At 38.0% G+C, this 27,711-nt stretch overlaps 2 protein-coding genes across 2 annotated transcripts in view; both read left to right on the forward strand.

Moving 5' to 3' along the window:
* Positions 1-2,382: 2,382 nt before the first annotated feature.
* LOC140241190 (photoreceptor-specific nuclear receptor-like) lies at positions 2,383-13,731 on the forward strand. Its single transcript, XM_072320950.1, has 7 exons — positions 2,383-2,404; positions 3,448-4,023; positions 9,447-9,827; positions 10,186-10,431; positions 11,974-12,141; positions 12,549-12,705; positions 13,647-13,731. The coding sequence occupies exons 1-7, from the start codon at positions 2,383-2,385 to the stop codon at positions 13,729-13,731; spliced, it is 1,635 nt and encodes a 544-aa protein (XP_072177051.1).
* Positions 13,732-20,416: 6,685 nt separating this feature from the next.
* LOC140241191 (superkiller complex protein 2-like) overlaps positions 20,417-27,711 on the forward strand; it is a 28,586-nt gene continuing 21,291 nt past the window's right edge. Inside the window, exons 1-8 of the mRNA XM_072320951.1 lie at positions 20,417-20,471; positions 22,996-23,099; positions 23,824-23,930; positions 24,584-24,701; positions 25,440-25,883; positions 26,234-26,286; positions 26,713-26,836; positions 27,264-27,409. Of these exons, the coding sequence (XP_072177052.1) occupies positions 20,417-20,471; positions 22,996-23,099; positions 23,824-23,930; positions 24,584-24,701; positions 25,440-25,883; positions 26,234-26,286; positions 26,713-26,836; positions 27,264-27,409 (1,151 nt within the window). The remainder of the gene's footprint in view (positions 20,472-22,995; positions 23,100-23,823; positions 23,931-24,583; positions 24,702-25,439; positions 25,884-26,233; positions 26,287-26,712; positions 26,837-27,263; positions 27,410-27,711) is intronic.

Below are 27,711 nucleotides of genomic sequence, written 5' to 3' on the forward strand. Positions count from 1 at the left end.
ACTTTTTTGGTAACAGAAATGCATGGTTTGTAAGCCCTACATTATAAACAATTATTAACTATTAACTATCGCAATATCAATATTAACATCCTCACATTTCATTCGAGGTATTTGACCTTGTGTGATTTTCATAGGTGAACGGTAATGGCTCGTTAATAAACAGGGCCTACGAGTGCTCTCTAAAACATCATCATGTTTACCATTGATGATGCCAAACTATTCTGATACTTTGAGGTCATTTACCTCTCGAGATCATCAGAGGTCAAAGGCAGAAACTCGTCTGTGTGCCTTGGAATATGAAGACGATGTCATTGTACACAGATATGCTTGTTTTGTACATCGTTACCATGTTTGACCTTTCACCAATGATGTCATACTTCAATATTCTGATATTCTGAGGTCATTGACCTCTCAAGGTCATCAGAGGTCAAAGGTAGAAACCTGTCTGCTCTTTAGAATATGAAGACAATTTCATTGTAAGACAGATATGCTTGTTTTGTACATCTTAACAATGGTTACCATTAACCAATGACATCACAGATCAATATAATATTTTGAGGTCATTGACCTCCAAAGGTCATCAGAGGTCAAAGGTTAAAACCTGTCAATGCTTCGTGGAATCAGAAAATGGTTTCCCTGAAGTATAGATGCATGTTTAGTGAATCATAACCACATATATCATTCACAAATGTCTAAAAACATCGATATTTTGATATTTAAAGTTCATTGACCTCTGGAGGTCATCAGAGGTCAAAGGTAAAAACCTGTCAGTGCTCTGTTGAATCTGGATGATTTCTCTGTGGTATAAATGCATGTTTAGTGCAACATAACCACATATATCATTTGTAAATGTCTAAAAACATCGATTTTCTGATATCTAAAGTACATTGACCTCTGGAGGTCATCAGAGGTCAAATCAGACTTACCTCCCGATCTTAAAATAAATCTTATGGTATGTACTAACACTGGTGAAAGTTTCATGCTTTAGTCAAATTTTGCACAATTCACGTGATTTTGAGGGCTTATCTGCTCTACTATAATCAACTGAGAAAGAAGAAAGGTCATTTGTATCGATGTGCCCATGAGCTAACCCCGAACTGGCTTATATTTGTCTACACCAGCAAAGTTCCTGAAGCAGTTTGTCCCTCATGTGCTAAGCTTCTTTATTCTCATTCCCATCTTGACTTTCGGTCTTTCTGTCGCCTGTGTCTCTTGTCTATTAGTTTACCAAGCAATTTTGTTTCTCGTTGTGTCTTCTTGTCTGTTCGAGGTCTCTGATCCTCCCTTCATTCCTCGCCCCTTCTGCAACTCCCTACACTCTCTCCCTCCCTCTCTCCCTCCCCCTCTCCCTCCCTCTCAATGTTTCTTTTTCTCCTTTATATCTATCATGTTTAAAGGGAGTCTGCTCTGTATGTCCTCTCTAACCATGTTGTTCCTCTCGTGGATCAAATCTGCCATGTACAACCAGTCAAAGTGCAGTCAGTCAGCACACCAACCGTTAGAACTTCACAGGTGCAACTTTTCGCACGACCAGCGCTGTGTCGAGTATAATATTGTCCTGGCCAATTAGATTGTATTCTCCAGTCAAATTATGAGGGATGTTAATTTATCACAATGCCATATAGAGACAATTGTAGGTCAAACAATCGTACTTCTATTTTCAAAGCATTATATGCACCATCCCATCTCCTCTTCTTCTGACAACGATGTGGCTTTTTGTGATAGAATAATTCCATGTTAATGGAGAAAGTGTAATTTGACACGGCTTTCCATGTAAACATAATGGTCCCAATGTCTGATTCATAATGCAACATGAGTTGGCATTGATATCCATCTGCAGTTATACCAATTGATTTGCTCTTACATATTCTAAAGCCTTAACTAGCTGCTCGGTGACGAGATTACAACTTATCAACAATATTAATCGCTAACCTCTATACGCGTAGCATAAATCTGATACCAACCATATGCTGCCGTCCCCACCCCCTTCTTGCATTTGCATTTTGCGTGAACGAAGACAGATGTCAGTTCGAGAGAGGGCATTTCATTCATTGCCTTTTTCAATTGTATCAAGTATCCTCAACACATCGTCCGCTGAATGTCGGACGAGTGTTTCATCAACAGTCCAATGTAGGACATTGAACGGACAGGTGTGAGTTAGGACTGCCTGAGTCGTTTTAATTGAAAGGAGGGAGAAGTGTGGTGTTGAGGAATTTTGGTCTCGTCTGCAACATTGCATTTAACAACGTCACAACTCTCATCATCCTGCCACTCTGTGATATTTGAGGACTGGATGATCAGCATCAAGATTTTGTTCTTTTTTTTTTTGTGTCCTGATGTTAGCTTGAGCTACTCATCGGAATTCCATTTATTCGGTCCAATATGGAATCGGAAAGATCTTCAGGTAAGAGAACTACGTGTATTGAAATGATCAATTTAGAGCAATGTCACTTTATTTTATTCTTAAATATCACACTATCTCATGATATAATATGTCAAGACAATCATACTTTGGCTCCTCCAATTCCAACAATAGCTAAACGTAGTCCTTGTCTTGGCGTTGCTCATCTTGATACGGACCATCTTCTGGAAAGGCAAAAAGAATTTCGGAAAGATGGTTTAGACAAATCTTTTGCAAACTTATACTACAGTTACTCTGCAACAAATGGATAGTCAAATAGAATGCTATACTCTGATACTTTATTGAAGATAATAAAAGTTGATCCACATATCCATGTGGTACATTTTCGGAATTTGTGCATACATGTATAATGAAAATGATGAACAGCGATATTATTGTATATCAATTAGGCAGTGATCTGAACACTTGTGGTGCTGCAAATGCACTTCGTTTAGGTATTATCACTAAAGAGACGATTTGATTTTAAATAGTATCACCAAGTCAAATCAATGCGTTTTCATCTCATGGTGAATGACACTTTGAAACCGACCTTCTCTTCGCCTCCAGGTGAGTCTTGACCTTGTTTCTGGTAGCATATTGTTACAGTCAGTGAAAGCTGTATAATATCTTGTAATTCTTCAACCCAGTCCATCTCCAGCAGCATATGCATCCTCGTTAATGAAGAGAATGCCCACTATTCACTGCGTTTTCAGAAGTATTCTTTCTCCCGTTGACATAAGTTGTTACTTTTTCGATTAGATGTGGCTCTCCGTCAGGTTTTATCATCCTCTCTTAGACTAGATTCTCTCTTTGCAACAAGCACATTCACTTTCATCGTCAACGTCTCTTCAAGCCACTTTTAGATGGGCCTGCGAGCTATGTTGAGTTTAAAGCTGCACAGAGGAACGGAACAATGAAAGAAAAGTCATGTTCATCACATTGTTAGAATTTTACGTCAACAAAACTTTAATTTCCTTCCTTTTTATACTGTATATTTTCCACAACGTTGCATTTTATAAAGAAATAATGTATTCTTCCTTCTTAAGACCAAACATCTGAGACGGTAAAACTGGTCAGATCAAGCGAGACCGAAGACAATCCATCCCGCCCATCTGAAGAACCAGAAACACCAAAGCCACAAGTGTATAAGACTTCTCCGTTTAAAGAGGACGCAGAATCAAAATGTGAGAATGAGACGAGAGATGGAGCAGATGGCAGCGAAATTTCACCAAGAACACCGACGAACAGTGTTTCAAAGTTCCTTGAACAACCATCAACACCATCGGCTGCTACTACAACAGCAACCACCAGTCAATTCGACACTTCGTCCCTTATGGGGCTCGAGAGCATAGCCACCGTCGTGGCGCCTGGACTGCCCATCGGCAGGACGCAAGACAGAGGTGCGAGCATTCAGTGTCAGGTGTGCGGCGATCGGAGCTCCGGGCGACACTACGGCGTGTACAGCTGCGATGGGTGTAGGGGCTTCTTCAAACGGAGCGTCCGTCGAAATCTGGCCTACATCTGTCGTGACGAAGGCCGTTGCGTGGTGGATGTTGCTCGAAGAAACCAGTGCCAGGCATGTCGCTACCGGAAATGCTTGGAGGTCAGCATGAATCGAGATGGTAAGTGTACAGACCAGAGCACATGGCCAATATCTGAAGGTTTCTTTTCTTCCGTCAACATCATTCGTTGCCTAGCTACTGACTCAAAGATGTCACGTCGTTTGTGAATTGTGGATTCTCGTAAGTTCATATTTTGATCTTCTGATGTTGGCATTTCCATTTTCCCTGACTACAAAGTGATTTGCAGCTCTTTATCAACTGACTCATATAAACGACTTAACGCAATATTGTTAGCATTCTATTTCATTTAAAATTACCGCTTGAGATGTAAAGTTCTGATATTGTCAGAGATATCAAGTTTCATGTAGGAGGATCTATAAGTTTTGAACACACGGCACATGTTATTCATCGAAAAAAGTTTGAGCAGCATTTTTTTTTTTTTTTGGGGGGGGGGGTCAATATAAAAACATAATTTGAGTAAGGTGTCATGAAACTGTACTCTTTATTGTATACTATGTTAAGGACACTCAAAACAACGGACCTTTAACGCGACCAGCCCCACCTTGATGGAATAAGAACGGGGCCAAGAGGTTATACTATTAGGCTTTACGGCCACCTCAGTGTGATCTGATGCAAATTCATCGTTATTCGGGGGGGGGGGGGGGCATTGTCAGATATAATTTTTCTGACAAACTGTTTCAAGGTACACTGTACTGACATTCTTGCATATGATTGGCTGAGAGCAAATTTTACAGGAAAAAAATCTGAAAAAAGCAACAATCGATGAAATGCCCCCTAATGTTCTAAGTGATGTACATGTACATGGGTAGTGAGAGATGAATGAGCGGTCTAGCTTTAAACAAATTCGGCTGTCACACTCATTAATGTGGTGTGATGGAGCAAAAAGCAATCTTGATATGAATTAGTATTTTTTTTTAATTTCATTTCGACTTCAATTTATTTCTGCAACTTTTTTTTCAAGAATACAATGTAAAAACGAAAAACAACAATAACAAATTAATTTTGGTATAGAAAAGGATTATGATTCTGAGGAACATCAAGTTTTACAAATTTGAAAAATCAGTTAGATAGAGAATACGGTAAATTGTTGTATTTCTCCCTTTTCATGACTTGTTCTACTTTGCTAGGGCCGTTATAAACATACGTAATGATCTTTATTGAGATGAAAGTCCTTTCCTCTGTCCCCAAAAAACCCCCCAAAAACAAACAAACAAACAAACAAAAAACAAACAAACAAAAAAACACCTTAAGGGTTTACTTACAGAAAAAGTGAGTGCAAGTGTGTACGGGGGGGGGGGGAGGGAGGAATCACGAATGGCCTGGTTTGATTTTACTTGATAAGATATGATTATACTAAAACGGACCATTAAGCTAACATAACCATACATTCGTTATTTCTAATTTCTTCATCACATGGAGTAAATTGCTATTGTTTGTTTGTTTGTTTGTGTGTGTGTGTGTGTTCATTATAACACAGACAAACGTACAAACATTTTGTTAGTTTGTATTTTTCCTCTATGTCTTGCATTGCAAAAGGTCTGCTGGAGAATTGTATTAATTTTGCATAACGAAGTAAAACACGACAACAGGAGACACCTCGGGTTTCTATATGTGGCATTAAGCAAAGCCATGGCTCTGAAGCATCCAAGACAACTGGTGATGTAATCTATTTAAACTTTACTAGGACTTTTTCACTTGGGATAAAGTCAAATAGCAAGACTGGTTTACACTGGGCAAACGACCGTGGGATGTACGTCATATTTGATATGTGATAAGGCGCTGTTTAATAATGTAATCGAGGCTTAAAGGAACAAAAGTAGCTTGACTGTTCGAAACACATTTTATTCACCGTCGCTATTTCTTTCACCATGTGTGGTTACCATGTCACCATATGTGTCGATTTAAAAAATATATACTAACAAAGTGGTGCTAATGCGCGCTAGGGAAAATTGCCCCTTAAAGTGTGCGTGAGTAATTAACCACTTCATCATCAAATACTTTAATCGTGTACAAGACAAACACTTCTTGTGTTTATCTGAACCTATAGTGTCGCGTGGCTCACACGATGATAGACTAAGAACCCCCTTTGGCTTTGTAATCGAGCTGCGTAAACAGATCGAAGGTGGCCGATAAAGGCTTGCAACATGTGCGAAATTTCCACGGCGTAGGTAAATTGTTAGGAAAACTTAGTAAGAATGGGTGTAAAGTTATACCTTCTTTCAGGGATATGGAGGAATGAGAGTTATGACATAATGAGATATCAACGCAAAATCATTGTATTGGTGTTATAAGAATCAATCCTGCATAGCACTTTTCCATTGGATATATATTCCTACAGGGATGGGGATCAATTTGCATGAACAGCAATGGTTTATGTACTTGCAGTGGCCAGATTCAATTTTACACTCTCTACTCAGAAGTGCATTTAGTAGAGCCCTACCCTTCCTAAAATCAATTGCTGAGACTTGATCAATGAATATTACAGATTAACCTAAAAGTATCCTTTAATCTCTAACTGGAAATCAAACAACCAATCTTTGTCCTCGAAAGATCGGCGAATAAGCAACCGTAATACGCAGAGTGGATTATTGGTGTGTCGATGATCGTATCACAAGGTGTTCCTGTCTTTACTCAGCTGAGATGTATCGGCATTCTATTTCAAGAAGAATAGATCTCATCGACAATAGGGAAAACAAACTTTGGAAAACCTAACTCACACTTTCTTGTTTCCTTTCTTACTCTTTACTTCTTTATTCTTACTTCTTTACTCTTGATCTTTTTGAGGCAAGAATTGGTAAACTAAGAGCTTTGTCACCGCCCACGATAAAACTACAAGAACAATGATTGCTTTTTATAATCGACAGTAGTCATGAGATCCACCATATACCCTGAGATCCACATCTTGTTCTCTTGTCTACCTACAAGGTGAGTTCTGGGGGTGTCATGTGTTATTGACACTTCATGAAGGGAATTCAGTGTACGCTATTCCAGGTGTGGATTGGGATGTTTTTGCTTTGGTAAAGATTAATGACCACTTCGTGTACTGTACCCTACATTATAGATCTGGAAAAAAAATCGACATAGATTTGCGTGGAGAAAAACAAATAACAGACAGAATTCAAGATCGCTTCTCCCTTATATTGACTGAACTGATGCGCGTATTTTGTTGATAGTGTGTGCTCTGGGTACACTACAGAATATAGCCATACTATGAATGTTCACGTGTTGTGTATACGTCCTTAAAGCGAGCTCGTTGTGGGGGGGGGGGGGGGAATAGGAGATGAACCAGATGTCCAGACACTCTGCCAGCGATCAAAGATCTCGATCAATTTGCTCACTACGTCACAATGACAGCTGAATCCTTCTTTGTGACGCACCATCCTGTTCCATACCGCGTGGATCCCAGCTTACTACTGATGGAAACGTCCTGTAAATACTATGATCTTTTCCCTCATACTTCACACATGAATTTCGGGCATAAAAAGTTTTGTCTTCTTCTCTCATCGAGTTTATCATACATTTCTCCAGAATTTAGAAAGATAGAGTAAAAAAAAAACACCACACCAGTGTTTTAATGAATATGATTAAAGGCGCACCAAATGAGCGTTTTGACATAAAATATTGACTACTCAATAAGCCAAAGTCTCTCCACTGTACGCATGTATTTAGGAAGGCATATCTACCAAATACTATATTTACTATGCATCATTCATATACTCCTTTTTAAGAAGACTGTACTTCCTCGTTACACTCATTCACATCAGGACGCGAGTTCGTAGAATTCACGATTATGACCTACTCTAATAACCTTGATCTTACACAGATTGTTGAACGTGTGAAATCAACCATCGATCTTACTTCAAGAAGATTGATTTTTATGCCCTTTCCGAGTATTGATTAATTCTTGCGCACGCTGCGCTCTTTTGCTTCAGCAAACGGCAAAAATCCAATATCAACACCGTGTTGTAATTTATTGTAGTTTATGATATGTCACTGTAAAATATCAAATAAGTCCAGGTCACGACAGCAAATGTGCTATTGATTTGGTAGTGGGGTGGATATCTATGGAAGGAAAAATCAAATGGAAACTTTATCATGATCTTAAAGTTTATGGAGGGGAATGACACAAATTCAAAACCACGGACTGGTGTAGTTATATAGTATTTACACCGACATGAAAAAAAAAATCCTTGTAGACGTCATTAGAAACAAAAACTAAACAGTGACTGGAATACAGATAAGTGTGGCATAATCATCAATAGCATTATGTATTTGCTGGTTAAATGTGAAAAGAAATGTACATGTATGCTGTAATACGTGCAATGTAAACAAAACCAGGTTGTGAACAACGTTTCATTCATCAGCGTTTCATAATAGGAAATACACATGTAATTTGTATGATGACAAAACTCTCCTTAAACGTCGATTTGAATACTACGAAAATGTCCTATTTACGGGCCTAATTTGTAGTGTGTCCTATACACAAAGGGGTGATGATATCGTACATTCGATGCATACAGTGTGAGCTATCTTTTGACAAAGCATGAATATGATATTTATAGAATATTTCATGTTGCGCAGTCCGTCCTCTAGCTGTCTCAACCTTACAACCTCATTCTCTGATACAAGGTCCATGTTAGGAAAGAATCGCATCCAGATAAAATGTGATCCGCCGATTCCATTCAAGATTTTGCTGTATATATCAATATCACTGTCATAATTTCGTTCTGCTTAATACAGAACAATATACGTTAAAGACATAATCTACCATTTGCAGATGAAACTAAAACCCAGCATTAGTGCTTCATAATGGTTCTAAAATGCGAGTTAGGGGTAGAAATAACCATTGTAAAAAATTGAAGCAGTATAATCGATGTTAGGTATTGTTAACTATACAAAATGTGAACAATAGTTATATTAAATTTTTCCAGACTAAACCGTCTACAGTTATGATTTAATGAGAGAAATAGTGATATCTTCTTATATTTTAGGCTTTATTGCAAAAATATTACTGGTAGGATGTTTTTTGATACAACTGACCTACACATATGCATCAAAAGTGATACAATATATCTTGAACATTTTTAAAATCACTGCTGCCAAAGGTAAACGGTGCCTTTAAGGTCTGATCCTCGCATCTTGTGCAAACTAAAGTCAATAGATAATTTAAAAAATAGAATAATCCAAATAAGATTAATTTACAAAAAGGATCGTTATTATACGACGCTATAGTGCAATTTAACTGGTATCAATGCATGAGTCCTAAATGCATGTTTTAAATACACACACACACGCACATAATATGTGTGTACGTATACATATATATACACATATGCATACATAATTATGAATACATAACTCATTCATTGACTCTAAGCGTGAATATGCTTTTATGCAATAGTAAACCCAAAGCACGACCAATTTTCCTTATGTTCCTTCTGTTTTTTTGTCTAATTTCACAGCCGTACAACATGAACGCGCACCTCGAAGTTTTGCGCTTCCTTTTGGCGTCTCAGTCCCTCCTACGTCCACACCAAAGAATGACATCACACAAACCAAACCTAACCTGACACCAAGCTGGACGCCCCAACTAGTCCAACCACATCGACCCTTCCCAACAGGCTTTGGCTACGAACGCCGCTCAAGTTTCGCGCCTGTCGTGCCCGACTTCGCCACTCGACTTCCACCCAAACTACCTGATCATGGCACACCGGGGGCGGGTCGTCAGATGCCAGTAGTCAATCACAAGTTTCAACCCTCGCTACAACATAGTTTTGGCGTGGACGGACTATTGCCACCCTCAAGTGATGCCTATAAGGAAAACCCATCAAAGACGTCAGTCAGTAAGTAGTGTTGAGCTGCAAGGGAGGTGCAATGAGATGGCATTCTGCGTGGTGGCTTGGAATGCGTATCAAAATGCTTGTGCTTTTGTCATTTTATGATCATCACTGCTACAGACAATGGGGATCAGAGGTTTGATGTCACTGTTTATGAACGTGACTGAAAAAAAGTTAACAACAAAGAAAAAGACATATAGACATGAGGACATACGCTTTAAATGCCATCTTGACGGTCTCATAAGGTGATTGTCAAACTTGTTAACATGTGGGCTGTAATGTATGCTACAATGTTATCTCGGCTCACTTTCAATTGTTTCTATGATACCTTTATTGCCTTCTTGCCTTTTACATAATGCTTCAGTAAAGCAGACAGCATTCGATCAACCGACGTACATTCCATCCGTCCTGCCTTTGCCTATCCCTCCGATGTCACGTGACCACCTTTACGAGAGCGCCGCACGTCTGCTCTTCATGACGGTGAAATGGGCGAGGGGAATCCCAGCATTCCTCACGCTTCCGTTCAGCGACCAAGCTATTCTTCTGGAGGAATCGTGGGCCGAGCTGTTCGTTCTCGGAGGTTGCCAGTGGTCTGTGGCGCAAAGCTGTGGTAAGGGAATCGACAAAGAATTCTTTGCAGCCATTGGATTTGCTCAGTCTCCAGAAGGCAATTAGCCATAGCCATGAGGAAATTGAATGATCTCTATCCGATGTTTTCTATCGCAACCATTCCTCTTGTCTGCCTGCATCTGAATTTGAACATGCCATGTTCATTTCCTCAAAGTTCAAATCAGTATCATTTCCAGTATGTCTTTGGAAATAAGATACATTTTTTTTTTTGTACAAGCAGTCAACAGAATGGTATATGTAATTTCATTCTAATCGAACCCATTCAGGATAATATTTTTTTTTTTTACTTTTACTCTTTACATGCAACAATCATGACAATCATTGTCGCAGCCACACATGCAGTTAGAAGGAGGTGGCGATATCTATACGTCCCTTACTCCCCGTGACATGTAAATAACATTCACCAAATATCCTTCTATGACATGAAATCAAAGAGAAAGAGTCGTACAGTGCAAGTGTCATAATGACTTCTAGGGGTAAAGGAGTGCTGTAGTTGGTGAAATATGTACCAAATCATGATTTCTGTGAATATTTTTGTTTTTGTCTATAACGAAATGATGAATAGTTTTAAAGGCATTATTTACCATTTACATAAATGTATGAAACAAAAACCAGCTTTAGTGCTTAAAATAGTTCTGAAATGTGATTTAGGAATAGTAACAACCAATGTAAAAAGGTTTATTAGTTTAATCAATGATAAGTATTGTTAAATATCCAAAATGTGAACAATAGTTAAAATAAAATTACTTCCAGAATAAACCGTCTACAGTTATGGTTTATCGAGAAAAAAGTGATATCTCCCTATATTTAGGCTTTATAGCAAAATATTTGCATGGTTGGATTTTTTTTCTTTTGGACACAACTGACCTACGCATATGCATCAAATGTGACAATCGACCGTTTTTTCAAATCACTGCTCCCAATGGTAAACAATACTTTGAAGATGATGATTGTGTTACCTTTGCTAATCTGCCGTTAATATGCGACCAATGATATTATTTTATGATAGCAAGTAAAAACGTAAATTCCTTCATTTTCATACTTGTCTGACATTGATGAAAAGTTCAAAATGCTGATTTTATCTTAATCGTAAAGTCAATTTAATCATGCCTCAGAATACTATCTAGGTATTTGGTTTGTGTAATCAACAAACTCCACATCTCAAGTAGATAGTCTTACAAATATATCATCATTATTTCGTGACTATCGGTAGATGACGGTAGCACAAACCTACACCCATGTTTAACCTACTCGCTAAGTGATTTAAGGCCTTCGTCTTTAATAAAAAGTAAACAATATCGTAATTTTACTATGTTTGGGAAAAATAGTAACAAAAACGTTCGCCTCCTATCTGCGTCACATTTGGTGAATACACATAAATGCAATAGCGTCATTTCAGGGTCTATACATTACGTTATGAAGTACGTTATGAATTATCACGATGAAATTGTGCAGTCTTCCCTTTTATGTTCCTGTCATGTTCACATGTTTGGTGTATGTTATTTCCTACAAACCTGAACAGGTCAGCTTTTCAGCGTAGAAACACTCAACTTTCTAAAGAGCGACCACTCAGACAGCGCCATTCAGCATGACGTCAAAGTTTTGCAAGACGTCGTTAACCGCGCCCGAGAGATGCAAGTCGACCCCATGGAGTTTGCCTGTTTGAAGGCACTCGCCCTCTTCCGACCAGGTATGGGTTGAAAGCTGCCTGTTTGATACAGCTCGAATGATATTGATCGTATCAAAGTGAGAGATCAATGAAACAACCCCCTGTTGTTCTGTGGTGATTACGGAATGTACAATGGTACAAGTAACTTTTTTTCAAGTCACTTTATGATCACAAGCTACTATAAAAACATCTTCATAAAAGTAAGGATGCTGCGATGTTATTTAATTATTTGAAACATTAGGGTCTACAAAAAGGCTTCGAAATGTTAAGGTTTTACTAATGACATCACAGACAATCATAATGGCGCAATATAGTCACTATGCTGCGCTTTGGCTCTCTGGCGTCTGGTGAGCACAACATCATCAAAACTCGAATAGCTTTGGATGATATGATTTGATGATGAAGTGCATCTACTCATAACTTCACAGAGTCCCAAGGACTTCGGGAGGGTGCTGCTGTCGAGAGGATACAGGATGACACCCAAATGACCCTGGCAGAATACAGCCAGACACGCCATCCTGGCCACAGGACAAGATTTGGACGACTTCTTCTCCTCCTACCATCCGTTCGCAGCATCCAGTCAAAGTATGATTCATGAGCAGCAATACCACTATGAAAATGCCAATGAAACCGTGAATGTTCACCTTCACTACCAATGTCTATGTCATGCCGAATGTCTGTCAGTATCAATAACCATGTTTGATGTTAAAACTTGCTGGTGGTATTGCTTCGATGTACAGGCAAGAGCTGTTTTCCAAGAGGACGCTGTTATTGTTATTATTACCCCATCATTTTGGTTTCCATTCATTCACCTGGATGGCGAGGCATATTGGTGGGTAAAACCCCTTGTCCATTAATAAATTTAGTACCATATGCGATAGACATGGTTTGAAGTTGTGATCTCATGTTTCAAGGGTCCAGAGCCTTATCTACTAGAGAATCCAACACATTATTACCCCCTGCCTCTGCCCTGCTATCACACAACACTTAGCATCGCCAAAGACATCTATGAGTTCTTTCAACTTCACCACTATACCTCTTTCCACAACATTATATCAGTCAAGCACGCAACCACTACCATAAGCACAGCTATTAATAATAATAATAATAATAATAATAGTGGCTACTTGTATAGCGCACAGGTCCACTTTTCAGTGCTCATGGCGCTTCAAAATGAAAAAATATCGTATATTACTGCTACCACCGCTGCCACCTCACACTTAAAGCACTGCTATAATCCACAATCAATTTCAGCAAACTACCGCCAGCACGATCCCTCCACACGGTTCTAAATAAACCGTCACCATCACTTTCTCTATCCCTATATTATATTTTCCGTCATTGTCGTTACAATGCACATAGATCTAATGGATTTAGAAGCAAATACAGTATGTTTTTGATGATACAAAATGCGTACCTCTCTTTTACCATTCAGAAGAGATGAATAAGCCACGCCTATTTGTAACTTGATTATTGTAATATGCGTGTACCTATCTATTAAAAAGAATTGTCTTTTTTTCATCCAGAACCATGGAGATACTCTACTTCCGGAACACCATTGGCAGCATACCAATACAGCGGCTTCTCTGTGACATGTTCAAGTCGTGTTAGACTTACCGTTTCAGTGTTCGCGTGTCATGATATTTGGAACATAATCCGGTCACGACTGCCCCCGCGTAGGGCCAAAGCACATTATTGGTTAACCCCAGTAAGTGCCACACGTCCCCCTGCGATTGGTGCCAAACAACAGTTTGTATGTGAACTGGAAGTTGTGTCCTATATTCTTGCAGCCAGAGTAGACAAGCTGGTAGGATACAATATTGATCGCTTACCTCCTCCGCATGCAGTAAGGAAAAGTACCAGCAACTTGCCTCTGCTACATCTGTTGTGTTCTGAACTGCCAGTAACCTGGCGTGAAATTACAACCTTTGTCAAATATAGCAAAAGCAGTGGGAAGTAATGTGCTGCATGTCTCTGCCAAACTTCGTATAAACATGGTTTGTGCAATAACTTCGGGGATCAATAGGTTATTGTATTTTAACGTGACCTGTGAATGTCACGTAGCGACGTGCTGTAGGATAACTGATCATCGCGTGTTGTTAACCATCGTAAACCATTTTTTTTGTCGCTTTCTAAGATTCAATTAAACACTTGACGTCCCCGTGAAATCTTTTCCCCAAGAAACTATATTTTCCTGAGGGTAAGACATTAATCCCAAGGGCTGACAAAGGCTTCATTGCAAGGTTATAAACGAGACAATATATCGTATTTCATACATGATCTTCATAACTACACATCATTTTCATCATAGCCCCATCGGCAGCTAGTCAAGTTCTTGAATCGTATCACTTGACGTGACGTCAGTGCTTGCAGTATAACAATTTCGATCCTCGTGGTCACGTCAGTGCATTATGACCAATCACCGACAAGTATGTAGACCATGCATATAATCTTGGTAGTACATGAAATACAGTATGTGCTTCGAGTCATTTATCTTCAACTTAGTCGTCTTTTCTCGCGTTGCTGGAGGCTTCATATATGCCCTCCTAACTTAACATTTAATATGAAGATGTAAGCCAATAATTATGTCTGAAAATATCAAAGCGAACCATTCCATAAATATCATAAAATTTTCGTTTGTTTCACAATACTTGAGACTGGCGGTGTTCATTTTGGGATGGCCTTCTCTTAACCCGCTTGAGGGACTTTGAATGCGGTATTGATTTAGTGAAATAAGCTGCTATTTCGTATAACAAGCAGTTTCACGTCAATGTGAATATCCTTGAAAAACAATGCTTTGCAATTAACTTCATTTTTCGTTCAATAGTTTAAATTGACTTAAATTGACTTAGATTTACAACATAAAATCTGACTAACAAAATGGTGGCAGTGACATCGAAATTGGACTTGCAGTAAGAGAGTTTGGGATATCAAGGTTTTAAATCTTTTTACAGAATAATGACATCCGTCGAAGCCAGAGATATGCAATTTGGCTGAGGTGATACTGTTTTCAATTTTCAGATCTTCCATTTGTTTTGCGCATGCACAGAGGTGATTGCATAGATAGTATAGCAGCTACAGCCTATCCTCAAAAAGTCAGCACTGACTGATTATCGAATCTCAACGTAGGCTTCTCTTTTAGATTTTATGCAGAAATCAAGGAGATTTTCTGAAGAGTTCGAGTAAGTCAGTGAAAGGCTTTTCAGAATATGATCTCATGACTTCGTCCATACTGCATAGATAGTGTGGCTGTTGCCATATGATAAAACTCTGGCCGTATTTGCTTCATTCTGTAAATTTTGAAAAACAAATCTACAAAAAGAAAAGCAAATAATGAATATACGGCAAATGTTTCACAAAGTCAATTTGAACATGTTGAAGGATCGCACTTAACATCTCAGGACTACATACTAGTACTCATGATGCTGCACTGACACATCTCGTCACATAAGGGAAAATCGTTTATAAGTTTCAATTGTACTTACACTGTAAAAACATCGATGTTAGATTTAACACCATGTGTCCCTTTTTTGACCAAGTTTATCAATCATACACTCTCTTCTTAATTTCATTGCGGATGTTACCATACATTTGGGTTGTTTATGAGTCTTTGTCACTCACCGTGTTTGTGCGCATGTATATGTTGGTATGTCAGACTGTGTATAATATCTTCTATTTTACAATAATGGTGGTAATGATAACATGAAGAACTGGGGCTGTATTCAGGTTGAAGAGGGAAGAAGGAGTAACGGTGATGAATAAACCATATTTTGATTTACCGTACATTTTATGTCTAATCATGAGTATTTTGCAGAGTTGAGTTAAGTTGAGCTGAGTTGAGTTCATTTGATTTCACCAATGTTCACTCATTTCAGCCAGTGGCTGTTTTTCTATGAGTCCGTGTAGTTAAAAATTATAAAATTACATAGTCGACAGTTAAGTTATGAAAGTATTTTGAATTTAGTGTTATCAAAACATAGACGATTTTCTCGGTTTTCATTTCAAGGTACAAGGGTGCAAACGCAAGCGATTTGAGATAATGTCGAGTATAGTGACACTTGAAAAGTCGCTTGCTTCCCAGTGTCGCCAAGAATTATTGAACGCAAACAGAAAAGCCGGACAATCTACTTGACCAACAAGACTTAAAAGTATTTTTTATTGGGAGCAGTGATTTAAAAAAAAAATGTTCAAGTAATCACATTTGATAGATATGTGTAGGTCAGTTGTATCACAAAACACCCTACCATATAAAAATTCCGCAATAAAGCCTAAAATATAGGGAGATATCACTATTGTCACATTTTGTATATTTAACAATACTTCCCTTTGATTATACTGATATACATGTTTACTTTGTTGTTTCTATCCCTAACTCACAATTTAGAACTATTCTTAAGCTCTAAAGCTGGGTTTTTGTTTCTTCTGTAAATGGTTAATAATGTCGTTAAGATATATATATATACATATATATATATATATATATATATATATATATATATATATATATATGTATATATATATATATATATATATATATATATATATATAGATAGATAGATAGATATTGATATAGATATAGATATAAATCTGCGAGCACCAACCGCGATCTGGGCCCCGTCTTATAAAGACTTGTGATTGATTCAAATCAATCGCAACTTAAAGATTAAATGCAAATCCATCTTATAAAAAAAAAAAAATTATGATTGAAATTAAGACGGAGAACTGCAATCAATCAATCACAGGTTGCGATTGATTGCAGCTTACAAGAGATTTGTGATTGATTAATTTCTATCACAAGTTTTATAAGACAGGGCCCTGAACTTGAAGAAATGGAAACAAAAAGAAAGTTCCTGGGCAACTGTTGTTAGAAATACATTGTATGTCTATGTGTGTGTATACGCAAGGAGCTTAGGTAGTTCCTTGTTACACGATACTGTAGTTGCAAATTTGAAACTCTACACCATACAGTCTTTGATGTCTTCAAAGCGTTAACTGTTACCTAGCTCCATTTTTTGGTTCTAAAGAATATTTTTAATCCATAATTTGCGGACTTTGTGATGGGGCTCCACCCCCCCCCCCCACCCGCCCCCGGGGGGGGGGGGTGCTCATTTAATCAAATTGAGATCCTATCACCTAGGAATGCTACCTGCCAAGTTTAGTGAAAATCTGTCTAGGGGTTTTCAAGTAAATGAAAATGGTAAAGGTTCCTCTATACCATCTATATACGTAATACCGTGAAGTATATAGTTGATTCGCACAAAATGCCTGATGCGTTTGTACATTTCCCGTCAAAACGGAACGCTTGTACATTTCCCGGCGCCACTACTTACACCTTTTCCTTTGATGCACTTTTATGGATTGACACATTTCCCGGCTAGATGTTTGTGCATTTCCCGGCTCCACATCAGCGTCTGCTCAGCAGGAGTGCATTTCACCGTGGACCTAGCTACAATACAACGATATTCTGCCAACAAGCCAAACAAATAGCATGGATTATAGAGCATATACTGCCCAACCTGTGTACATCCTCTGCTTAGACGGAGCATTTATCTTATAAGAAACGAATTAGTATTTGTTAACTCAGAAATTTGTGTATGGTGTTTATCCTCGCTCCCTGTTGAATTTCATGATTTTATTTATTTATTAATCTATCTCTATATCTATCTATTTATCTATTTATTTGTTCATTCATTTATCAGTTTAATTTTTTCCTTTTTGATGAAGAGACCAGAGAGAGTCGGGGTCAGTCGAACATCCCTTGATGTTCGCACTGAGATACTTGGCATGCCCCAGGGATGTGTTTTGATATAAACGTTTTAATTTTCGTTTATTTGGGAATTTATTGCTAGAAAAAGCGAGTGCTTGATTATTACATATATGTGGATGGTGCAGTGATTTCAGGGTATTCTGCATTAAAACAATGTAGAAAGCTATGTTTCAGGAATCGATTGATTAGTCAATTGGTGGGTCTCATTCAATTCAATGTGGTTTATTGTGCAAAAATACAGAAATAAAATAACAAACCAGCAGCTCGAAGGCTGATACGGTTGCTTTACATTAGAATCATAAAAATGAATTAAAATGACACTGATAGTATAAGCATACGTGAAAGAAAAAAAAAAATATACACATCAGACCTGAGCATCAAAAAATGGGATAGGTGAAAGCATTGCCAAACAAGTAAGGAGATGTATACAGTATGTACGTGTATAGGGAATAACAAACATGGCAAGATGGAGACGAGCGGGCAAGGAAGTACATTATTCCCTTAAAGGGGATGGCCAGTAACTAATCAGTGGGAATCAGTGAGAATGCTGGGGGATGATTGTTCCAATCCTTGTGGGATTCATTTAAGAGTACATTATATATCTATTGTTGTGTGAAAATCATTTGCTGCAGAATGGTCTCATATTCAAGTAATATGCAGTTTAATGTTAACGATCGCCCCGTCATTGTACAGGCATGCTAACCTAGCTGGAAACAGTAAACTGCACATTACTCGAATATGAGACTATTCTGAAGCAAATAATTTTCACACAACAGTAGATACATAATGTACTCTTAAGTGAATCCCACAAGGATTGGAACAATCATCCCCCAACATTCCCACTGATTCCTACTGATCAGATACCTGCCATCCCCTTTAAACGGGAACAAAATGAAAGAAGCGATAGATTTCAGGAGATTTTATGATTATGTACCATTTTTAATTCAAGACATCTCCGCACATAGATCGGGAAGAATGCCTCGATCTCTTTATTCATGACAGCCCCGCACACCCTTCGTGCGGTTATTAGTAGGCTTATACAATTTGAACAGATTGGTATAATCTTAATTATTCAGTCTGTCCTCGCACACAGCGTGCCTGTTTTAGAAGTTCGTTTTGTTTTGTTTGTTTGTTTGTTTGTTTTTGTCTCGGATTTCATTCATACCCGGAGGCCTACATAGTAATGATCCCCCCCAAAAAAAAAAAAAATAATAATAATAATAAAATAAAAAGATAATAGTAATCAATTGTAGCTGGGCGGTCACATATCAGTCAATAGTGCAGTTGTTTTTATTTTTTCTGAAGGGGATATACACTTATATCCACTTATCTTTATGTTTCAGGAAAGAATGTTAATACAGTAGGCCTACGTTGTGAGCCGGTAATTGTACCAATAAATAAATAGATATATGTCAATATAGTCATTGAGTTCATTGTTTCTTTATTTCGTATAACATAACGTTGTAAGGGTGTATAGATACTGTATTATACATCAATAATTTATGTTTCAGTTTATGGTGCAGTTTTTGTAATGTCTTTGAATTACCTAAATTACCTATAGGTACTTTGGGTGCACTTTTATGCATTTTACGTAGGCTCTATTTGTTGTAATATCCAATGTACCAACGGTACGAAAAATATCCATAGTGGACAATAGAATATGAAATCAATCAATCAATCAGTCAATCAATCAATCAATCAATCAATCAATCAATCAATCAATCAATCAATCAATCAATAGTCAATCATGTTGTTGGAATTTTAAAGGGTGTGTGCAGTTCTGGTTGAGGTGAGGATTTAGCTTTTAACGTTTTGCGAGGTAGATACAGAAACCACTCTATGAGATGTCAAAGAGCATGCAATTCTAAGGGGTATCAAAACTTTATTTGATGAAAATCGGTTTAATTTGAAATGGCTGAGATATCCAAAAACAAGGTGAAACAAAGAGATCCTAATAAAAAGCGTGGCCTCTCACTTTTTTGGCTATCTCAGCCATTTGAAAACCAATTTTCATCAAATAAACGTTGAATCCTTCTTAAAATTACAAGACATGCTTTTTCATATTTCAGAAGAGGTTTTTCATTATCTCACTTAGGAATGTTCTAAACATGAATCCCCACCTCAACCAGTACTGTACAGTCCCTTTACCTGCAAACACGGTGGTCAGTGCGAAACATACACTCAAACACAAGCACTACACAGCAGGAATCAATGTTTAGTCCTCTTCTCATTGGGTTTTCAGGAAATATGCTCGACTTTGCAATTCATGAATTGACTGAGCTGCCTGGTGTAGGCACCTTGATCTTGCGTCGTGGACATCGCGTCCCGCACTTGCGTCGTCGCGCCTGCCTCTGTGGTGACACGTGTAATGTAAAACCTCGAATCGCTGCATAAAGATTAGCGCCAGCCCGATCAGACTCGACTTCGACGCCGTGCGAACACTTCTGCACAGCGGCGGCGGCGACGGTGCACCTCATAACTCAAGCGACAGGACCGTGTGTGGTTAGGTGCTGTAAAGTCCAAAAAGATATGAATTCGGATGATCTTGCAGCCCTCGAAGGGAGCGTCTCAAAATTAGAGGAAGGCAAGTGAACAAAATTGTATCAATAATGTAATTTGACTTCCTGGACAGTCTAGACTCTAGTTTAAAAATATAAAGTACCTGCACATCTTTGATTTTGTTTAGCCCCATGTGCTAGTTTTTGTGTAAGTAAAAGCTTTACATCAATCTTGCGCTAACCTGGCAAAGCAATGGTACAGACAAGGATGTTGATACAATCATACAGAACCCGTCCGTCCTATGTATGGTGTAGTGAATGGAGGAAGTCATTATGGTAAAATAGGTCTGTGTGGGTCCTCCGGTTCAATCTGAGGTTTGCAAACAATTTCCTTCAATAAACTGATATTAGGGGAGAAACTATATTTGCTGGTTGAGGCAACTTCTTGCACTAGTGAGAGTCTGTAGACTGTAGTGTAGTGCAGAGATAGGCCTACGTACAGTCTAAAAACAGAGTAACTAACAACAGTAGGCCCTAACTAACAGCACTAAGTTATCAGGGAAAATGCATGCTTACTTCTACTATCTAGACAGAAAAATCTGTCTGTCCGGAGGAGTCCCTGACGTCCAGTGACGACCAGATACAGACCGATCTTTTGGTCAAGGTTTCTTCATTCAGGTAGATCTAGTGCCAATCTATGTAGGGTAATCTGTTACAGCATGCAGGTCTAGATCCTAACTGAGTTAGACCTGAAAGAAAGACATTATTCAGAGGGGTGAAGGGCCAGATGTGAGTTTCTTCACTTTGTCTCCCTGTACAAATTAAATGTGTTAAGATCGCAAAGGATCTGTAAATCAACAAACATGTCGGAAAAAAGGAACCAGCAGGACTCGAACCTGTAATCTACTGCTTTCCGGGCAGCGACACTACCCAGAGCTACCAAGTCTCATGCATTGTGAGTGAGACTCAAGCATTTAGGGTCCGTCTCACGATCTCACGCATGACCCCCATTTTTCTCACGCATTGGGAGCACAGCTTAAAGTGAGAGTTGTAAATTAAAGGCATATTTCCCTTTTGTCTTTCAAAATAAGTGAAAAATAGTCACTTAAGTATGCACCAGCTTGCACCATTAAGAGCTAAAAATTGAAAAAGCTCCCTACCGTGGGAGGGTGGACACCTCCCTCCCCTTGCTCAGTCGCTTCGCTCCTTGCTCACGCACATGCGCGCGCACCGAGATGCTGAGCCATGGAAATCTCACTCATAAAAAATGTTTGAACTTGGCATCTATGCACTACCACCAGGCTGTTTCCTGGTTGCCGGCAGTGACACGATGAACATGGAACAAATACCCAAGCTCTGAAATTCCGTCATTGTTATGTTAAGTAGTCCAAGGCAGACAAGGCATATTAAATGAAAGAAAGATATTATTCAGAGGGGTGAAGGTTCAGATGCGAGTTTCTTCATTTTGTCTCCCTCTACAAATTAAATTTGTTAAGATTGCAACTGCTGATCTGTAAATTAACAAATTTGTTAATTTTGTTAATTTACAGTTGCAATCTTAACAAATTTAATTTGTAGAGGGAGACGAAGTGAAGAAACTCGCATCTGAGTTAGACCTGTCACTCTATTTGTATTTTCAGTAGCTCATTACTCCAATCAGTAGGGCCTATTGTAATTACCATTGGAATTACCATTTCATTACTGTAGTCATCAATAAATGGTATAGTATATTTTGGTTTTAGCAGTAGTGACAGTAGTAGTAGTTATTGTTGCAGTAGTACGTACTAATTGTTATCATCTTCATCATCATCTTCATATTTAGTGTTGGTAGTGGTTAGTAATATTTTAATTTGTAGGATTGGGTTGATTTCTTTTCAGGGTCAGTTGAAACTTGAAGTACTAATAACAAGACCAAATAAAAATGGTACCACATTTTAACTTCGAGTGATATGCTCCTAAGTGATTAAGTGTAGGCCTTTCTGTGATAATGAAAATAAAAGAAAAGAAAATGACATTGAAATGAAGCTTCCTCTTTAATAATTCTAAATTAGAAGAAAAATGGTTCTTAGACCATTTACCTTCAGTTGAAAAATAGATAACAGCCTAAAATTGTTTCTAATTACTTGCATGTTATATTGAACTGAAAAGCAATGATGAGTTTTGTTAATGTCAGGGGCACCCTGTCAAAAGAAAAAAGTCAATCATTTGTTTGGTATTGTGTACGGCCATCATGCTCCATTTCTAATTTACACAAAATTTACATTCTTCTGTTATGTGTAGCAATCAGAATTGGCTTGCATGGGCATTCTCCATTTACAAAATCATCCTGCCAATGAACTTCCATAGCTTTGCAGTGCAATGACTGAATTTTCAATACAAACATGCTATCTAAAAGGCCCAAGCTTTCTTTCAATGAATCACATAAAAAAAGACATACATTTTCCTATTAACTTGTTATGTTTTCAGTCATGAGGTAGGATTAGGATTCATCTTGGTACAGTTTAGGGTAATATGGGAGAATTTATGAGCCATGAGTTTGATTCCTTCTTCTTCTTCTGCGTATTATATGTGTCAAGTTATATTATAATTTTTTATTTGAAATGTTCTTAGATGAAGATGTTCCCTTCTCAGTTGTTGAGCTGGGAAACAGCGGGCAGTCTGTTGCATACCCCAGCAGTGAGAGGCGACAGGATGCTTGGCCGCATGTGTCCACAGTAAGTCTGGGGGCATCACTGTTTGATGTAGGTGGCCATATGAAGCAATGTTGTGAACATAAATCCATTGTTTACCTGGGAGGGGATTTCATGCAACTAAATCTTGATACCAGACTAAATCTTGATACCAGGCTTGGTGTTTTTCTCTTTGTGTTTGTTTGTATGTATAGTTGTATTAACAATTATATAAATGTGTGTTTGTAAGCAGACATCAACCACACTGTACAGATCTCCTGGAATACTTATCTTGTAACATTGAGTAATTTTGCATTCTGCTCTTTTTTAGAAACAGCCATGATCTTATAAAATATATTCTATATCTTATCGTCTAGCATTGACAGGTCATTAAAGAAATCAGCACTTACAATGTACAATCCCGCCCTCACTCCCCCCTCCCCATCCCCCCCCCCAAAAAAAAATGAAAATTAAGTAAAAAATATACATCTCTGTAACACACCAAGTGTGAAGGGTAAGTTGATAAAATTTACTCATATCTATTGTTTACAAGATGTACATGTACCTTAGTGGAGAAACCTATTGCACTAAACATTATTATATAATGCTGTAATTTTCCTGCCATGGTAGTAGATTGGGTGTTTAGAATGATTATATACTATACTGACATTTGATTGCTGTAATGCAAATGACACTGCAATAACAGACTGTTGTTATCAATCTTGAGAGCATCTTGTACAGTAACACAATTTATTTTTCTGCCTTCCAGCTCCCATTTGGATTACCACCAATCTTCCAAGATCTGCCAGAAAGGGTTAATGCCTTTCTCAACTGTCCAGAGAAGCTATCTATCCACGATGTGTACTCTGCTCAAAAGTAAAATCATCCTTTTCCCAAAGAAATTCTTTTGAAAAACGTTGATATAATCAGAAATTCCCAAACCTTAGCTTAACATTTTCCTGCATTTTGATATAGCAGACAGAATTCTTCCTTTCCTGAACATCTTCCTCTTGGTTACAATATTCATGGATCTGCTCCACTGTCTAGCACCCTGATCATAATCATAAGTATAATATCCACTCCATATCCACTCCATATACATACTATTATTACCCAGGTCATGGGATAGGCCTACATTATTTCAACCAGCACTGACAGTGCTCACTCTGTATGTGATGTGTCTAGAAGTGCTTTAAGTAGTGATTTTTATGACAGACAACATGTACAGTGAAAAAAAACAGACAAACAAACAAACAAACAAACCTCAGATTAACTACCGGTTCAGATAATCATTTCATTTTTGTTGATGAAACAGCGGTCATTATCACTTCCAAGTTTTTCATCGTCAGTCTTATTTATTTCTTTAAAAATCTTTTCATTCACCTCCTTAAAAAAACAACATAAAAACCATATTACAATGAATTTGACTTTATGCGTGCTAAAATCATACACATGTTTGAAGTATTATCTTAGCTGTATTTGCATGAATTCTGCTGAATTTTTACTGCTGAACTGATTATTTCCTGAAGGAAACTGCCCAGAAAATCAACTCCAGCCAACCTGTACAATGTAAGTCTGTGTCCATTGCAGACAACACTACAAGTGGAGAGGAACGCAGTGACAGGAGAACTGCTTGGTTACAAAGAGGTGAGCCCTGGAGATGTGTAGCAAAACTTGCCTCCCTAGCAATATTCCACACAAAATAGTAGAAAATGCCTCAAAGTAGTGTGTTCTTTGAGAGCAAATTCAATGTCAGTTCCTTTATGGTGTAATGTCTGAATACATGAGCTATCATTAATGTCAGAAATTATCATGGATAACCAGTACAGCAATTGGTATTAAACAGAGTGATTTTACAACTTATTTTTTCTGTGTATACAATTGAAGACAGATCAAATAACCATATTTGAATGCTCAGTATATTATACTTGTGGGTGAGATTGTGTGTCAAAAGAAAATGTACTGTCTTTGGAGTTCCAATTAGTTGCCAACAATTATCTTTGACTTCAAATTGATGAAAGTCTTGCATCAAGTTGTTATTATTGCAATTGATTGACAAATTGCCCTACATTGATGTAAATAAACACTGAATTGCTTAGTGTTTTAGTTAGTGTTTCAGTGTTTTGTCAATAAGTTAAACTATCTTTGATGGTAATTATGTCATTGAAAATGAAATATGTTCCATAATTTTGCCTTTTCACTGTTCAGTAATGATTGCTGTTAATGAAAACAGTACTGCAGTTCATAATCACACAATGAGGAAAAGTCATCAGAATTCAAACTTTCCCTGTGTTATGTTGTGGTAATTCATGTGAGGAAAAACTTTGGAACATATTTCAGTTTTGGCATTGCGTAAAATTTATCGAATTTAATGCATTTGTCAAGGTTCCCGTTGAAGACACCAGTGCCACGGCTAAAAACAGCCTATCCCTGACCAGGCAACCCGGCCCGTTGTCTGAGGCCGTCCGAGGGAGCACCACTAACTTTCCCTTCATGCCTGGTGGCCTTGATGATGAATCCTTCCTTGATGATGAAGCAGTGCTGCTGACTGAAAAGCTCCAGGGGGAAGATGACGTAGACTTTGAGAACGACCTACAGACCGCTCCCCCAGACTGGGAGTTTGGAATGGTCTTTGAGAAGAAGGCCAAGGAGGAGGAAGAGGATATGCAGAAGGAAGAGCCAGTGGCAGAGTTCAAGCCCTGTGCAGGTACTGTTGGACTCAGTGACATCTTCGAGGCTGATGATCAGTTTGCTTTCCTGGATAAGGAAACTAGGGAAGACACTACAGCCAGTGATAATGTCATCAAACCAAAGGTGAGTGGAAATGATGTTTAGTAGTCTTACGCTCATTGATAATGAAGAGCATCACACATGTTACAGTTGTTTCACTTGAAGCATACATATAGTCCTCGTAATTGAGACTAAAGAAAAAAAATCATATATATTGAAGTTAAGTAGTCATTCATATGTGTACAACAACATTCTAAGGGTGAATGTGACATGGTTTGGTGAGCACTAGACCCACTGCTCTCTTATTTCCTGCAAGATATGGTCGAAGTGGTGGCGTGGTGGTGGCATGCTTTTGTGTATTATTATTACACTCACAATATAATGGATGTTGCCAATGCATTTGAAATTGTTTGATTCACATTTTTCTTCTCACACCTCAGGTGGTAAAGGAAGAACCAACTATGAAGAAGGATGAGGAATTTGAGCAAATTGTTCCAGAGGTATACTGACCAGTTTATTACTTTTGTTATTATACAATGTATGTGTCTTGGTTTTGATTGGCCATTGTCATTGATTGTTTGTTGTTGTTTTTTTTTCTTGTTCATTGTCATTCATCGGTTTTATAGCCTATACTCCAGTACCTCATAGTTTTCATAGTTGTACTATGGCTTGTGTAAATTGGAAGAAGGAGAAGCCACTTTTCGGAAGAAAAAAGAGAAATGAAATGAAAGAGATTTGTTTAATTTTTAAGCAGTTTACCAAACTTTCTTTTACATAATTGAACCTTTGCATCTGATATTTATACTCCATCCTTGTTTTATTATCAATATTATGTTAGCACTGGGGAATCGAACATATTTTGTTTGTAGAATATTGAAGTATTTAATGTTCTTATGTATTCTCCCCCTACATTTCCTCCACCAAACACCAAGACCAAAGAAAAACAGGAGGCCACAGAGGATCCCAAGAAGAAAAAAGCCTGGGCTATCAAAGTTGATGTGAGCTCACCAGTGGAAGACTTCTACAAGAAAATTCCTGTCATGGCACACAAGGTGAAGGTTTACTTGTTAATACCTTATTGTGAGATACATCCAGCCACAATGGCAACATGACTTGTAAGTCGACTGGTCAATTGTATGTCAAAAGCAATAACTTACCATCCTGCCACATCAGCAAAATGTTACTGAGTTTGTACCTTGTGTAGTGATATTCCTCTAGAATAACTTGTCATTATTACATCATCAATTGTCATTGTACAGTCACAAAGTTTTCCTTTTGATTGCTTACACAATGTGCAGTTTGAATCATCTGTGCGAAAATACCCACATATTGCATCAAGCTATACTTTATAAAAGAAAGGGAAAAAAATCAATTGAAAATACGAATAAATGACAGTCCTGTATTGTCCTGTACCCTTTCCATGCCTTGCATCTGTACTACTTTGAAACCATAAATATCTTCTTCTATTTTTTTCTTCAGTATCCATTTGAGCTGGACATCTTCCAGAAGCAGGCTATTCTAAGGTTGGAAAATCACCAGAGTGTATTTGTTGCTGCACACACATCTGCTGGAAAGACTGTGGTGGCAGAATATGCAATTGCATTATCTATCAAACACTTCACAAGGTTTGTTGCCACTCGCAAAGTTTATCACATTACCAGTTTGCCCTTCCTGAAACTCTGTTTTATCATGGCAGTGTACAATATGATGAACTAAAGAACTTTCTTTCATCCCAAAAATTTCATTAGGATGGAGATTTAAGGCACTACCCACCAGTTAACTTCTCTTATAGGCTACATGGTCACAATCAACCAGTGTCAATAGGGCCAGTGTCCATATGTCCAAATACTTGATGTGATGTATAGTAAATCCCCCTTCCCCCCCCCCAAAAAAAAAAAAAAAAAAAAAAAAAAAAAGCTGCTGTGCT

The sequence above is a fragment of the Diadema setosum genome, chromosome 17, assembly GCF_964275005.1.
Source record: "Diadema setosum chromosome 17, eeDiaSeto1, whole genome shotgun sequence".
NCBI classification, from domain to species: domain Eukaryota; kingdom Metazoa; phylum Echinodermata; class Echinoidea; order Diadematoida; family Diadematidae; genus Diadema; species Diadema setosum.

What these genes read in the sequence shown, in the direction of transcription:
- LOC140241190 (XM_072320950.1), top strand. Translation starts at nt 2,383, where the DNA reads ATGGAATCGGAAAGATCTTCAG. An exon ending in CCCATCAAAGACGTCAGTCA is followed by an intron (nt 9,828 to 10,185) that starts GTAAGTAGTGTT and finishes ATAATGCTTCAG; the next exon opens with TAAAGCAGACAGCATTCGAT. An exon ending in ACTCGCCCTCTTCCGACCAG is followed by an intron (nt 12,142 to 12,548) that starts GTATGGGTTGAA and finishes ATAACTTCACAG; the next exon opens with AGTCCCAAGGACTTCGGGAG.